The following is a 13,594-nucleotide window of genomic DNA, read 5'->3' as shown; positions in this document are numbered from 1 at the left end:
ACCAGCTGAAGAGAAGAAACCAGTTAGGAGGATATGACAGCAGTCTAGTGAAGAGGTAATAAGGTGCAAACTAGAGCAGTGGCAATGGGAATGGAAGGTGAAGGTTATGGATCATAGACTAGAAAGCATCAGAATAAAATGAAAGATCCTCTGAAGTGTTAAGTGTGAGCAACTGCCAGGATGGTGGATTCCAATTATTAAGACAGGGAACACAGGAAAAGTAGAGGAAGTGTGGCTCTGTGCTTCAAATATTATTCTTCCCTGTTTTCTGTATTGAAAAGCTCTGCTGAAATGACACCCTCTCTGTGAATCCCTTCCTAGTCCCTCAGTCAGATTTAAGTCTGGCTTTTTCTGTTCTCATACAGCACCTCCTGTAAACCTTCCTTTTTTTGTTATGGTAGCACACATTGTATCTATGCCATTTGGGTACGTGTTTGATGCCTACAGATATATGATAAGCTGTCTGAGGCCACATATTACTTGCCTATGAATATTTAGGACCAACCAAGTACATAATGGATCATTAGAAAATGTGTATTAAATGAATGAATGAATGCTGCTCTCACATAAGGCATTAAATGCAGCCCATTTTCTGGACCTGCCTTAGAATATGCAATGATCACATCTTACCAGTCTGGAGTTAGCCATACATTGTTTATGTGGCTAATTGGTATCACTTGCCTTGATCATATGCATTGTTCACTAGATTTATATTCAAATGGTTTCTGACTCCTTATGAAAGGAAAATCCATTCTCCAATGATGATGTGTTTTTCCATACAGTGATTTAATTCTCAAACAATTTCAGCAACGTTCTATGCAGTTGTCCTCATCACTAAAAGAAATGTGGAGACTTCTAGTCAAATTTATTTGTACTTTCTTGGCTTTCTTTATGTTGAGAAATCCTACAAAGAGGAGTTTTCACAGCCCATAAATAGAACATTTTGGTTCCTAACATGTGACAGTTGCCTTAGAAGTACATTGCTTCTTGAGTAGGTTGAATTTGTGTGAATCCTCTGAAGATCTATCAAGTGTGCCCCTAGGCTGAAATAACCCCAGAAGATACTCCAATTCGTGCATTATAGGAGCCAGATTGGGGAAGTGGGGGGAGATTAGGCAGATTACTGTGTGAAACAGTGTTTGTAGAATCCCAGAAAAAAGGAAAGGAAATTGCGTGAGTGCTTAAATTTCAGAGAAAAGCTGCCTTGCCTGAGGAATATGCCCCTCCTTGCTGAAGTGACTTAGAGTGCTTCAGATATTGTTTCTCAGCTAGTGTGTATTGCTTAGAATGGTATCCAAAATGAAAGTGAAGGAAGGTAGAACCATGGAGACATTGTTTTTAAAAGACGGGTGCCCCAGAAAGCTTGCAATATTTGTACACATGTTTTTGGTGATAGTACCAAGTATTTTTTTTCCTGATAACATCTCAGCAAATTAGCAAAAATCTGATAGTTTAATTGGTGCCTCTATCACATGTAGCTCAGTTAGCATTTTCCTGATAATCTTCCACTCCAAGTAGGCTCTTTGCTACTCTATGGCTTACTTCTAGATTCAAATCTGCTATTCATTTCATTTAGCTTTGAAATTATCATTTTGAATGGCTGCTTATTGTACACATAGACACACACACGTACACTCAAACACACAAAAGGTTTTTTTTAATTTATTTTTTCCTTGAAATGGTCTATTGAGGGCAGGAGCCCTCCCAGTCTAAAGTAAAGATGGCCAAATGCATGGCAGAAAACCACATTCCTGAGTTCAGAATCCACTGGGCTGCTCTATTATGTCTGCTGGTAGAATTACTATAAATTCCTTGCTTTTGTATTGATTTACATGTAAGTATTACTGTAAGGCAAGAATAGGGTAAGGGGGGAATTTTTCTTTCTGTCTCAAGCTAAGGTTCAATGACCCCCAAAAAATCAATTTGGTTTACCTGGAAGTCAAAGGTAGGCTTTCTTTGTAGCATTCTTTTAGAAATATAGGCAACCAGCATTGTAACACAGGTTTCAGCCTGAGGCAATTGACAACCATAGTGTATAATAATTGAAGAATCCATGAAAATTAAGTACAAGGACCAAATGTTTATTTTCTCATATTGAATCCTGAAGGGAACAAAGCTTCGTATGTCAGTTTTATGATTGTCTTTTCAATCCTTGGCTCTTGTATTTGTCCAATATAGTTCACTTATGTGGCTTGTTCTAATGTTCCCAATACCTATAACAAAGAGAGCTAATCATTGATCAATAGCACTTTCACTTATGGCTTTTTCTAAAGCATCATGGAAATGTTATATACAGTCTGCTGATTTCCAATGATGATAGTTTATACTATTAAAATAGAGCGCCAGTCATACAAGCTTTAACAAAGCATGTCTTAACCTCCTAAAAGGCAATACCACATGATTCTACAGGAAATTCATAGCTATAATATAAACACTGAACTTTTATTTACTTTTGTTGCAGGAACTTTTCACACCTGAGTGCAAATTCAAAGAATCAGTGTTTGAAAATTATTACGTGACATATTCATCAATGATATACCGTCAGCAGCAGTCAGGCCGAGGGTGGTATCTGGGTCTGAACAAAGAAGGAGAGATCATGAAAGGCAACCATGTGAAGAAGAACAAGCCTGCAGCTCATTTTCTGCCCAAACCACTAAAAGGTAAATTTGATATTGTGGAAACTATGGATTATGCTACTAAATATACTTATTTATTTAATTTCAATAGTTTTGGGGGTACAGGTGGTTTTTGGTTACATGGATAAGTTATTTAGTGGTAATTGCTGAAATTTTGGTGCACTCATCACCCGAGCAGTATACACTGTACCCAATATGTAATGTTTTATCCCTTACCCCATTCCCAAACTTTTCCCCTACTCAAGCCCCCAAAGTCCATTATATCATGTTTATGCTTTTGTGTCCTTATAGCTTAGATCCCACTTAAGTGAGAACATACAATATTTAGTTTTCCATTCCTTAGTTAAGTCACTTCGAATAATGGCGTCCAGCTCCATCCATGCTGCTGCAAAAGACAACATATCATTCCTTTTTATGGCTGAGCAGTATTCCATGGTGTATATATACCGCATTTTTTTAAGCCACTCATTGATTGATGGGCACTTAAGTTGGTTCCATATTTTTGCAATTGTGAATTTTGCTGCTATAAACATACCTGTGCAGATGTCTTTTTTCATACAATGATTCATTTTCCTTTCAGTAGATACCCAGGATTAAGATTGCTAAATCCAATGGTAGTTCTACTTTTAGTTCTTTAAGAATTCTCCATACTGTTTTCCATAGTGGTTGTTCTAAGTTATACGCTCACCAGCAATGTTAAGGTGCTCCCTTTCCACCACATCCATGCCAACATCTGTTGTTTTTTGACATTTTAATTATGGCCATTCTTACAGCAGTAAGGTGATATCTCTTTGTGGTTTTAATTTGCATTTCCCTGATGATTAGTGATGTTGAACACTTAGAAATAAGAATTTAAAGCAGTCTTTTATCATACCTTCAAAAGTGAAATTGTTGTTCCATATTCAGATATTTATTTTTAAAAAACTTGCATTTTGTCACATTCAAAAACATTTGCTCTCCTGATTTTAATTTTTCCATAGCGCATGTACATATAGTGACACTTTACTCATGTGGAAGTAAGTTACTTGCTAACTCAAGACAGCCAAGACCCCCAAATTACACTAAAATGTTGCTTGAGCAGAAACATAGGTGTTAAAAATGTGTCTACACTTAACACTTACCAGAAAGCTCCTTGGGTCCTCTCTAAGGGCCCAACATATTATTTCAGCAACTTTTGTTTATAGTTTTCCCATCATTATTAGCAGATTAATAGCAAAATAGTAAGGGTGGGGGATAAGAATAGGCTATGGAAAATGGGGATATAAGAAATAGTGAGATGTGGTAGAGAAGAGACAGAAAATGCAGGCAAGGCAGAGGAAGACTTCAAAGAGGTTACTAGCCTGGGGTTAGAGTAGGGGTTTAGAGTAGAGGCAGAGACTGCTGAATTCAAATAAGCATAGCGCTGCGTTTTACAGCACATTTTTTGGAGCCAGACTGCCTAGATTCAAGGCCCAACTTCACTTTTTACTAATGGATGGTCTTGAGCAGGTTATTTACCTGTGTATGCCTCACGTTCATCTGTATAATATGGATAAGAGTACTTAGAAGATTCTCACAGAGATTAAATGGGATAATGCATACAAAGAACTTAGAGCAGTATTTAGCATGTTATAAGTGTTCCATAACTGTAAACTAGTATGGTTATTTATAACACAGCAATAATAAATATTACCATTCACTGTACCAAGAACTATCTAATCACTTAGAGTCTTAAAGTGTTTCATTTTAAAGAACGATATAAATCAGTGTTTTAAAATGTTTAAATTTTAATATTTGCCTTGCACAGTATGCTATAGATCATATTTAAACTTCTAAGAGCTTTATTAAATGCATTTTTTATTAATCCTCTTATATAACCATAAGTAATAGAAGTTACGCATTAAAATTCTTTACACACTACTACACCAAAGCTAGATCTTTGCTTAATCTGATCCAGTCCACTCTCTATTGAGTCCTTGAAAGCAATGTAGCGTAGTAACCAAAAGAAAAGTTGAGGATCAGTGTGGTATGCCCATTTTTTTAATGTATTTTTTTTTCTCTTTTTTCTAAAAATTAAATTATTTTAATTGACATAAAAATTGTACATATCTATTATGAACAACAAGATATTTTGAAGTATGTATACATTGTGGAATAGCTACGTCAAGCTAATTAGCATATGCATTACTTCACATACTTATCATTTACGTGTGTAGAATAAAACACTTACAAACCATTCTCAGAAATTTTCAAGAATACAACAATTGAAGGCCTTTTACACCATCTTTATGTGCTTTTCAGTGGCCATGTACAAGGAGCCATCACTGCACGATCTCACGGAGTTCTCCCGATCTGGAAGCGGGACCCCAACCAAGAGCAGAAGTGTCTCTGGCGTGCTGAACGGAGGCAAATCCATGAGCCACAATGAATCAACGTAGCCAGTGAGGGCAAAACAAGGGCTCTGTAACAGAACCTTACCTCCAGGTGCTGTTGAATTCTTCTAGCAGTCCTTCACCCAAAAGTTCAAATTTGTCAGTGACATTTACGAAACAAATAGGCAGAGTTCACTATTCTATCTGCCATTAGACTTTCTTATCATTCATACTAAAGCCCCATTATTTAGATTGAGCTTGTGCAAAAGAATGCCAAGCATTTCAGTTAACTAAATCGGGGAGAAGGACTGCCAAATTTTCACATGATCTCACCTATACTGCGGGGATCACAAACCAAAAATATTTCACAGCACTAATGCTGATCAAAATTTGCTCTACCACCAAGAAAATTTAAAAGACCACAGTTGTTCTTCAAAAATAAACAAAACAAAACATAACATAACAAAATTAACTGCTTAAATGTTTTGTCGGGGCAAACAAAATTATGTGAACTGTGTTGTTTTCTTGGCTTAATGTTTTCTATCTACGCTTGATTCACGTGTACATTTTCTTCGGCATAGTGCAACTTTATGATTTCTGAAATTCAATGGTTCTATTGACTTTTTGTGTCACTTAATCCAAATCAACCAAATTCAGGGTTGAATCTGAATTGGCATCTCAGGCTCAAGGTAACAGTGTTCTTGTGATTTTACCAATTTTTTTTTTTCTTTTTAGATTTGTAGCATTGTGGTTCAAGTTATTGTGCTGTACTTTGTGAGTAGAAATTGAGTTGTACTGTCAACCCCAGTCAGTAAAAATAACTTAAAAAATTATCATCAAGTGTAGATTTCTCTTAATTCCATTTGTGTATCATGTTAAACTATTGTTGTGGCTTCTTGTGTAAAGACAGGAACTGTGGAACTGTGATGTTGTCTTTTGTGTTGTTAAAATAAGAGATGTCTTATATATATATGTATGAGTCCTTCTGTCATTGTATTTGGCACATGAATATTGTGTACATGGAAATATTAAGACTGGTTTTCCCTCAACAACATATATTATACTTGCTACTGGAAAAGTGTTTAAGAATTAGCTAGGTTTCCATTTAGATCTTCATATCTGTTGCATGGAAGAAAGTTGGGTTCTTGGCATAGAGTTGCATGATATGTAAGATTTTGTGCATTAACAGTTGTTTAAATCTGTGTTCCAAAAGTGGACATAGCATGTACAGGCAGTTTTCTGTCCTGTGCACAAAAAGTTTAAAAAAGTTGTTTAATATTTGTTGTTGTATACCCAAATACGCACCGAATAAACTCTTTATATTCATTCAAAGAATAATCTTTCAACATGTATTTATTAAGCATCCATTATGTGCCATTAACTGAAGTAGCAACTGGAATAAATATTGTATAATGTATATAATATAGATAAGGTCACTGCCCTCAGATAATCTACAGTCTAGCAATTCATATTAACATGAACACTTTAAAGTGTGTTTATTTTATTATTTACTGTACTTGGACTTCAGATTGGTACAGTGGATTTCATATTCCCATTCAGTGGTCAAATTATACAAATGAGACCTTTGTGCTTGTATTTTCTCTGCCACTTGTAGTGTCATTTCCCCTCTCTGTTGCTTATTTCTCTCCTCTCTAGAGGGAATACGCAGGATTAAATATCTACTGTCTTTTCTACCTTTGAGAACTGAAGGAAAATGCAAATATTTTTTAATGCTGATGACTTTTCTCTAGCTCCCCAAAGCTGCCATTATCTGGCAATGAACACTGTGAGTCAATACAGATGGTCTCTGGCTTATAATAGTTCAACTTACATTTTTGGGGCTTCAATGTGGTACAGAAGCAATAGGCATGTAGTAGAAATTATGTCTCAAGCACCCATACAACCATTTTGCTGTTTATTTCCAGTACAGTATTTAATAAATGACACGAGATATTCAACACTTTATTACAAAATATGGTTTGTAGTACATGATTTTGTCCAACTGTAAGTTAATGTAAGTGTTCTAAGCACATCTAAGGTAGGCTATGCTAAGCTATGATGTTTGCTAGGTTAGGTGTATTAAATGTAATTTCAACTTAAGATGGGTTTATTGGTATGTGACCCCCGTCGTAAATGAAGGAACATCCGTATATGGAGGGAAGAGTTGTGAAATACATAACATGTAATTGACTAGTGTTCTTCAGAGCATCTGCAAATAAAATTACTGGGGCCCCAAACAGCATGCTTTTTCAAGGAGGGGAGGCTCCTCATTTCTAAGATGTTTGGGCCAGATTCAGCATGAGCTCCTATCCCTGCCCACCCCAGCCCAGTCTAGTCACCTTGTGATTTCATCCTAAGTCCTCCTCATTCTGCTTCATCCTGCCTGAGTTCTAAAGCACATCTACATGAGGTAAGGTCACCTGCCTATCTTATGCAGGAGCCTTTGTACTATGGTTTAAACACAAGGAGACTCTCACTCAACTACCTCTCCCTAGTAAGTCTTACTAATTTTCAATCAGTAGGGAAAAGTAGTACATTGTCTCCCTCTTTCTCTAAGAACCTTAAAGTTTGGTTAATGACTACTTCAGTTGCTGGTCTTGCTTTTTTGTTGTTCAGAAATAGTGTAGGTCTGCTGGTAATAATATGCAAATTAGCACTGTGGGGTCTCAGGGATGCCTGGCATTAATAGGAAGGAGTCAAAATGCACAGGAAGAATCCTTTACCTTCAGCATTCTTTTTGAGCTGCCTTAAAGTTGTTTTTAACAGACAGTGGTGTTAAAATAAATGTATAAGTAAATAAATAGCCCTCAAACCTTTCTACAAGTGATGATACCAATACTTTCACACAACATCATTACACATACACCATTTCTCACCCCACGCCCCCAGACACATCCTTCAGCAGCATTCCTCCTGACAGAAAATATTAGTCTTGCCACCGAACTGATGAAAGAAAAAAAAAGATTCTTTAGTCAAATAGTTCTGGGAAACACATCAAATAATATTAGGTCTCAGATATTAGCTCACATCAGAATCACTTGGAAGGCTTATAAGACTCAGTTCACTGAACCTCACCTTCAGAGTTTCTGATTGAATGAGTCTTGTGTAGGCCCAAATCTTGGCATTTCTAACAAGTTTCTAGGTGATGCTAAAGCTGCTGGTCCTTGGGACTTTGAGAACCACTGGTATTAGTTCGTTCTCACGCTGGTATAAAGGAAAGAGGCTTAATTGACTCGCAATTCTGCATAGTTGAGGAGTCCTCAGGAAACTTACAATTATGACAGAAGATGAAGGACCTTCTTCACATGGCAGCAAGAAGAGAATGAGGAAGTGCCAGACACTTATCAAACAATCAGATTTCGTGAGAACTCCCTCACTATCATGAGAACAGCATGGGGAAACTGCCCTGAGGATCCAATCACCTCCCACCAGTTCCCTCCCTCAGCACATTTGGATTACAATTCTAAATGATATTTAGGTGGGGACACAGAACCAAACTATACCACACTGGCATACACTATTCCTCTCTTCAGGATTAGTGTGCATTAGCAGATTAACATAGGACTGAAAAGTCCTATGTTAAAACAGTCTGTTTAACTTTTACAGATGCTGAGACAAACTTATTTGGCCACAAAGCCGTATTTTCATGGAGCGTCTATTAACATTGCAGTAGACAGGTGGTTGTCAAGCTTTTTATGGGTACCTGTATCACCTGTGATGTTTTGTATGCTTCTTTGGTTCTAGGCTTGACCTGGGAATCTCCTGAATCTGATACACCACAATTTGAAAGCCACTGTTCTATGGCATAGCACTTATGTCAGTTTTCCACCCTATGTATATTCAATTGTTACACTGTATTTAGCCTAAGATAGAATATGGAAAAGAAAACAACCACTTACTTCAGGCTATTTGCAACGTTTTGAATGCAAAACAGGCTCCAATTCCCCCTCCCAGGAATTTTGTTTGTACCCAAAAAGAGCACATGCTCATTGCCATAGAATCCTTAAAGGATTAAGAGGGAAGTGATCTGTGGCACACCTCCCCTCCCTAACCTGTATATTGTTCCAGTTTTAAGCCAGTCTATCTCACTGAAGAGTTTTTCAAAGACCTCAGCTACATGGATTTAATTTTTCCAAACATCAATTGTCCAAATGAACATATGAGGGAAAATGAATAACTCTTCGTCTGTATCAGCTGATCACAACTATTCTGTGGATAAGGGGTGGTGGGATCAGAACTGATAACCATTTTAAACAAATTTCATAAAAATGTATCTTAGAAGCCTCATTTAGATGAGATGTCATTCATGGGTAAAACTAAAATATGCCTTCACTGGCTTAGTTTTTAAACAACAGTCTCTTCAAGACAATCCACACTTTTTTATATTGTTTCTGAAAATCCTTTCGACCTCTATTCAAAGCCATTTCCGCACTTTAGAAATTTATTACAGCAGGATTCTAATTGCCAGTACAAAAATCTGTACAGGAATATGGCAGTGGTATAATAGATTGCCATTTCCAATTATAAAACAATTGGCAAAGTATAGCTAGGTCAGGCAACTAGTACCCTTCAAATTCTTAGCCATATTTAAAAAGACAACTTTTCATACCTTTTGTTGCTCTGTCCACAAAGATGTGGTCTCGTGGTTTCACAAAATTGAGAATGCTACAAGTAATAGTATACTCAAAAAGAACATGTCTCTAATTTGAGACTGCTCTTTATCTCCAGGAAACAGAGAGAGAGAGAATAAAAAAATATCCCAGCTTAGGGGAATTTTGGAAATTACTGTTTCATGAACCATCACATATTCTGGGCATTTTTAATCTTTAAACATTGTGTTGCTATTTAGATGTTGGTCTGCATTTGTTGTGCAGAGAACAATAATCTATGACAAATCAATGAACCCTTTTGCTAATATCACATAAGTACAAGTATCTTGTATTTCTCATCACATTTACCACAATAAAGAATACAGGCAAGTATAATATATGGCATCATTTTGGGGATTTTCCAATTTCTATGTGGGCATACTGGAAGAGGTTTGTAACAGTTGCAATTCTGTCATAATGCAGGAAATCTTTCTAGAACACACAATGTGGATGATTTTCAGTTTTAGAATTGTAAAGTAATTAATCAAATATCATTTCTGTTTCTTTTTTTTTTTGTTTGTTTGTTTGTTTTTGAGAGAGTCTCGCTCTGTTGCCCAGGCTAGAGAGTAATGGGGCGATCTTGGCTTACTGCAACCTCTGCCTCCCGGGTTGAAGTGATTCTCCTGCCTCAGCCTCCCGAGTAGCTGGGATTACAGGCGCCCACCAACACTCCTGGCTGATTTTTGTATTTTTAATAGAAAGGGGTTTTACCATCTTGGCCAGGCTGGTCTTGAACTCCTGACTTCATGATCCACCTGCCTCGGTCTCCCAATATGCTAGGATTACAGGTGTGAGCCACAGCGTTCAGCAAAGTTTCTCATTTTTTATTAGTTACAAACACTGCCTATTTCTCTTTTGTACAAACCTTCACACACACACACACACACACACACACACGTAGATATGCCTCCAAAAGGACTCAGAGATTCTGTCTTCCTCTGAGAGGATGATCATATGTCTATTCAGTCAAGAGAATGGGACTGTCAAGTTCAAAATCCACAGCTCTCTGGCTTCAGAAGCTATCCTTCCAGCTATGACACTTATGCATGCTAAATAGTCTTACCCAGGTTTGCCCTACAACATGTTAGCATAGTTGCATATTTTGTACTCTGAATAATTGTGTATGCTCTTAATAATTTGTTTTCAATGCTGTGTAAAGTTAGCAATTAGAGTAAACGAAACGTATGGGACCATGATTAAGTAAGAATCAGTAGATATTTATTACCTTAAAAACTGTCAGTGCTGCATAGCACATTACTGAGGCCGGGATAAAGCATTCACACAAAGATAAATGGATTGACACTGCGTCAATTTTGTAGAAAAAGATACTCTGGGGCTGAGTAACAGAGAATTTTTCTTTCCTTACTGGGATTAATAAAGTGGAACTCCAATTGAAAGTAACTATTCAGTTTTATGTTCTTCACATATGGAAACTTCTCTGTCGCTAATACCCTGGGACAAACTGGATGATTATAATCCAAGTGTTATTTTCTTCTTCAAAAATTTCAAAACCAGAATGAATTAGTTCTCAAGTCTGGCTATAATATAGTTCCCTTCTTTTCTTTCTTTTTTTTTTTTTCAGTTTTTTTATGTATTTTTTTTTTGTTGGGTATATATATATATATATATATATATATATGTGTGTGTGTGTGTGTGTGTGTGTGTGTGTGTGTGTGTGTGTGTGTGTGTATAAAGTGTATATATATATATACTTTAAGTTCTGATGTGCAGATCTTGCAGGTTTGTTACATAGGTATACACGTGCCATGGGGGTGGTTTGTTGCATCCATCGCCCCATCATCTACATTAGGTATTTCTCCTAATGCTATCCCTCCCCAATGCCTCCACCCCTTGCTATTCCTCCCCTAGCCCCCTACCTGACAAGCCTCGGTGTGTGATGGTCCCCTCCCTGTGTCCATGTGTTCTCATTGTTCAATAACCACTTATGAATGAGAACATGCAGTGTTTGGTTTTCTGTTCTTGTGTCAGTTTTCTGAGAATGATGGTTCCCAGTTTCATCCATGTCCCTGCAAAGGACATGAACTAATCCTTTTTTATGGCTGCATAGTATTCCATGGTGTCTATGTGCCACATTTTCTTTATCCAGTCTATCATTCATGGGCATTTGGGTGGGTTCCAAGATAAAGCAGTGTTTAGAGGGAAATTTATAGCACTAAATCCCCACATGAGAAGTGAGGAAAGATCAACACCCTAACATCACAATTAAAAAAACTAGAGGAGCAACGTCAATCAAATCAAAAGCTAGCAAAAGACAAGAAATAACTAAGATCAGAGAAGAACTGAAGGAGATAGAGACATTAAAAAACCCTTCAAAAAATCAACAAATCCAGGAGCTGGTTTTTTGAAAAGATCAACAGAATAGATTGACTGCTAGCCAGACTAATAAAGAAGAAAAGAGAGAAGATTCAAATAGATGCAATAAAAAATAATAAAGGGGATGTCACCACCGATCCCACAGAAATACACACTACTGTCAGAGATTACTACAAACACCAAAAACCTCTATGCATATAAACCAGTAAATTTAGAAGAAATGAATAAATTCCTGGACACTTACACCTCCCAAGACTAAGCCAGGAAGAAATAGAATTCCTGAATAGACCAATGACAACATCTGAAGTTGAGGCAGCAATTAATAGCCTACCAACTGAAAAAAGTCCAGGACCAGATGGGCTCACAGCTGAATTGTACCAGAGGTATAAGTCTCTTCTTAATGTAAAACAGCTGAATAAAACAGCTTGAAGAATGTTTGACTTTCATGGGTCTTAAGAACGTTCCAAAATACACCCCAAAAAAAATTTACCAACATATTTAGTGCCAGATATATACAAGACAAACACTATCCTATTGTGTGTGTGTGTGCGTGTGCTAGTGTGTATGTGTGTGTGTGTGTGTGTATGTGTGGCAGGACACTAAATAAAGAAGTCCTGCTGCCTATTCGTAGGGAAATTTCCGTAAAGAGAGCTTCAAAGTTCCTTGGAGTCACCTGCAAGGCTAACTGTACTAAAAACGGAATTCACATGATCTTCTTTCTACAAACTCTCAGTCTAGAGTGGTAGATAAACATGCAAGCATCACACTTAGATTACACTAAATGCTGTAATATAAAAAACACAATGGAGGAAAAATTTTTGGTTAGGGAAATTTAAACATTTTCACAGAGGAGTTAATTTTTCAGTAGAGTCCTAAAAGATGAGTAGGAATTCAACAGCTAAAAAGGAAGTGTAGACACTCAATGTCAAACAAAACAAAACAGAACAGAATAGTACAAGTGAAGACATAGAGCTTCACATCAAAGACACATGAAATAGCACTGAGTATCTCCAAAATATTAATTAGCGTAGTGTAGCTGGACAATAAGGAGCAGAGCCCCTGGTATGTAAGTGCTGTCTGGGAAAGGAGCAATCTTTCTGCAATGCCTCATTCCATTACATCTCATTACCAGAAAAATATTATGAGCCACTTAGGTCTGTATTATTTGAGCGTCTCTGAAATGGAGTTGCTCTCTATGTTTTGTAGAAATGTAATGAGTAAATCATTCTCTTCAGTAGATAAAATGAAAGAAAATGTACTATAAGCAAAGTATAATTCGCAACCTTCCATATTAGGCTATAGAAGATTGCCCTACTAATTCCTCCTTTTCTTATATTGAACAATCTACATTTTGCCTGCTCAAAAAGGAGTTCTTCAAGTTATAGGGTAGTTTGACTGGTACAATCATATAGGGAAAAAATCAGCAAAATTATGTTCTAACAACATCTTTACATCGAAAGTGCATATTTTATTTTTTAAGGTAACAAATTTACTATGAAAAATCTAAATGGTACATAAAGGCAAAAAATTAAAATAATTTTGTTTTTATGTCTCCATGTTGCCTAAACACCTAGACCCTGGTAACCATCATTCAACTTTCTGTTTCCATTAGTTCAACTTTTAA

General features: G+C 36.7%; 1 protein-coding gene across 1 annotated transcript in view; it reads left to right on the top strand.

Moving 5' to 3' along the window:
• FGF13 (fibroblast growth factor 13) overlaps window positions 1-6,322 on the top strand; it is a 77,562-nt gene extending 71,240 nt beyond the window's left edge. Inside the window, exons 4-5 of the mRNA XM_032264072.1 lie at window positions 2,462-2,660; window positions 4,917-6,322. Of these exons, the coding sequence (XP_032119963.1) occupies window positions 2,462-2,660; window positions 4,917-5,053 (336 nt within the window). The 3' untranslated portion in view covers window positions 5,054-6,322. The remainder of the gene's footprint in view (window positions 1-2,461; window positions 2,661-4,916) is intronic.
• Window positions 6,323-13,594: the final 7,272 nt, after the last annotated feature.

The sequence above is a fragment of the Sapajus apella genome, unplaced genomic scaffold (assembly GCF_009761245.1).
Source record: "Sapajus apella isolate SASKATOON/1434 unplaced genomic scaffold, GSC_monkey_1.0 scaffold141, whole genome shotgun sequence".
NCBI lineage: Eukaryota > Metazoa > Chordata > Mammalia > Primates > Cebidae > Sapajus > Sapajus apella.
This window is presented reverse-complemented; position numbering and strand designations above follow the sequence as displayed.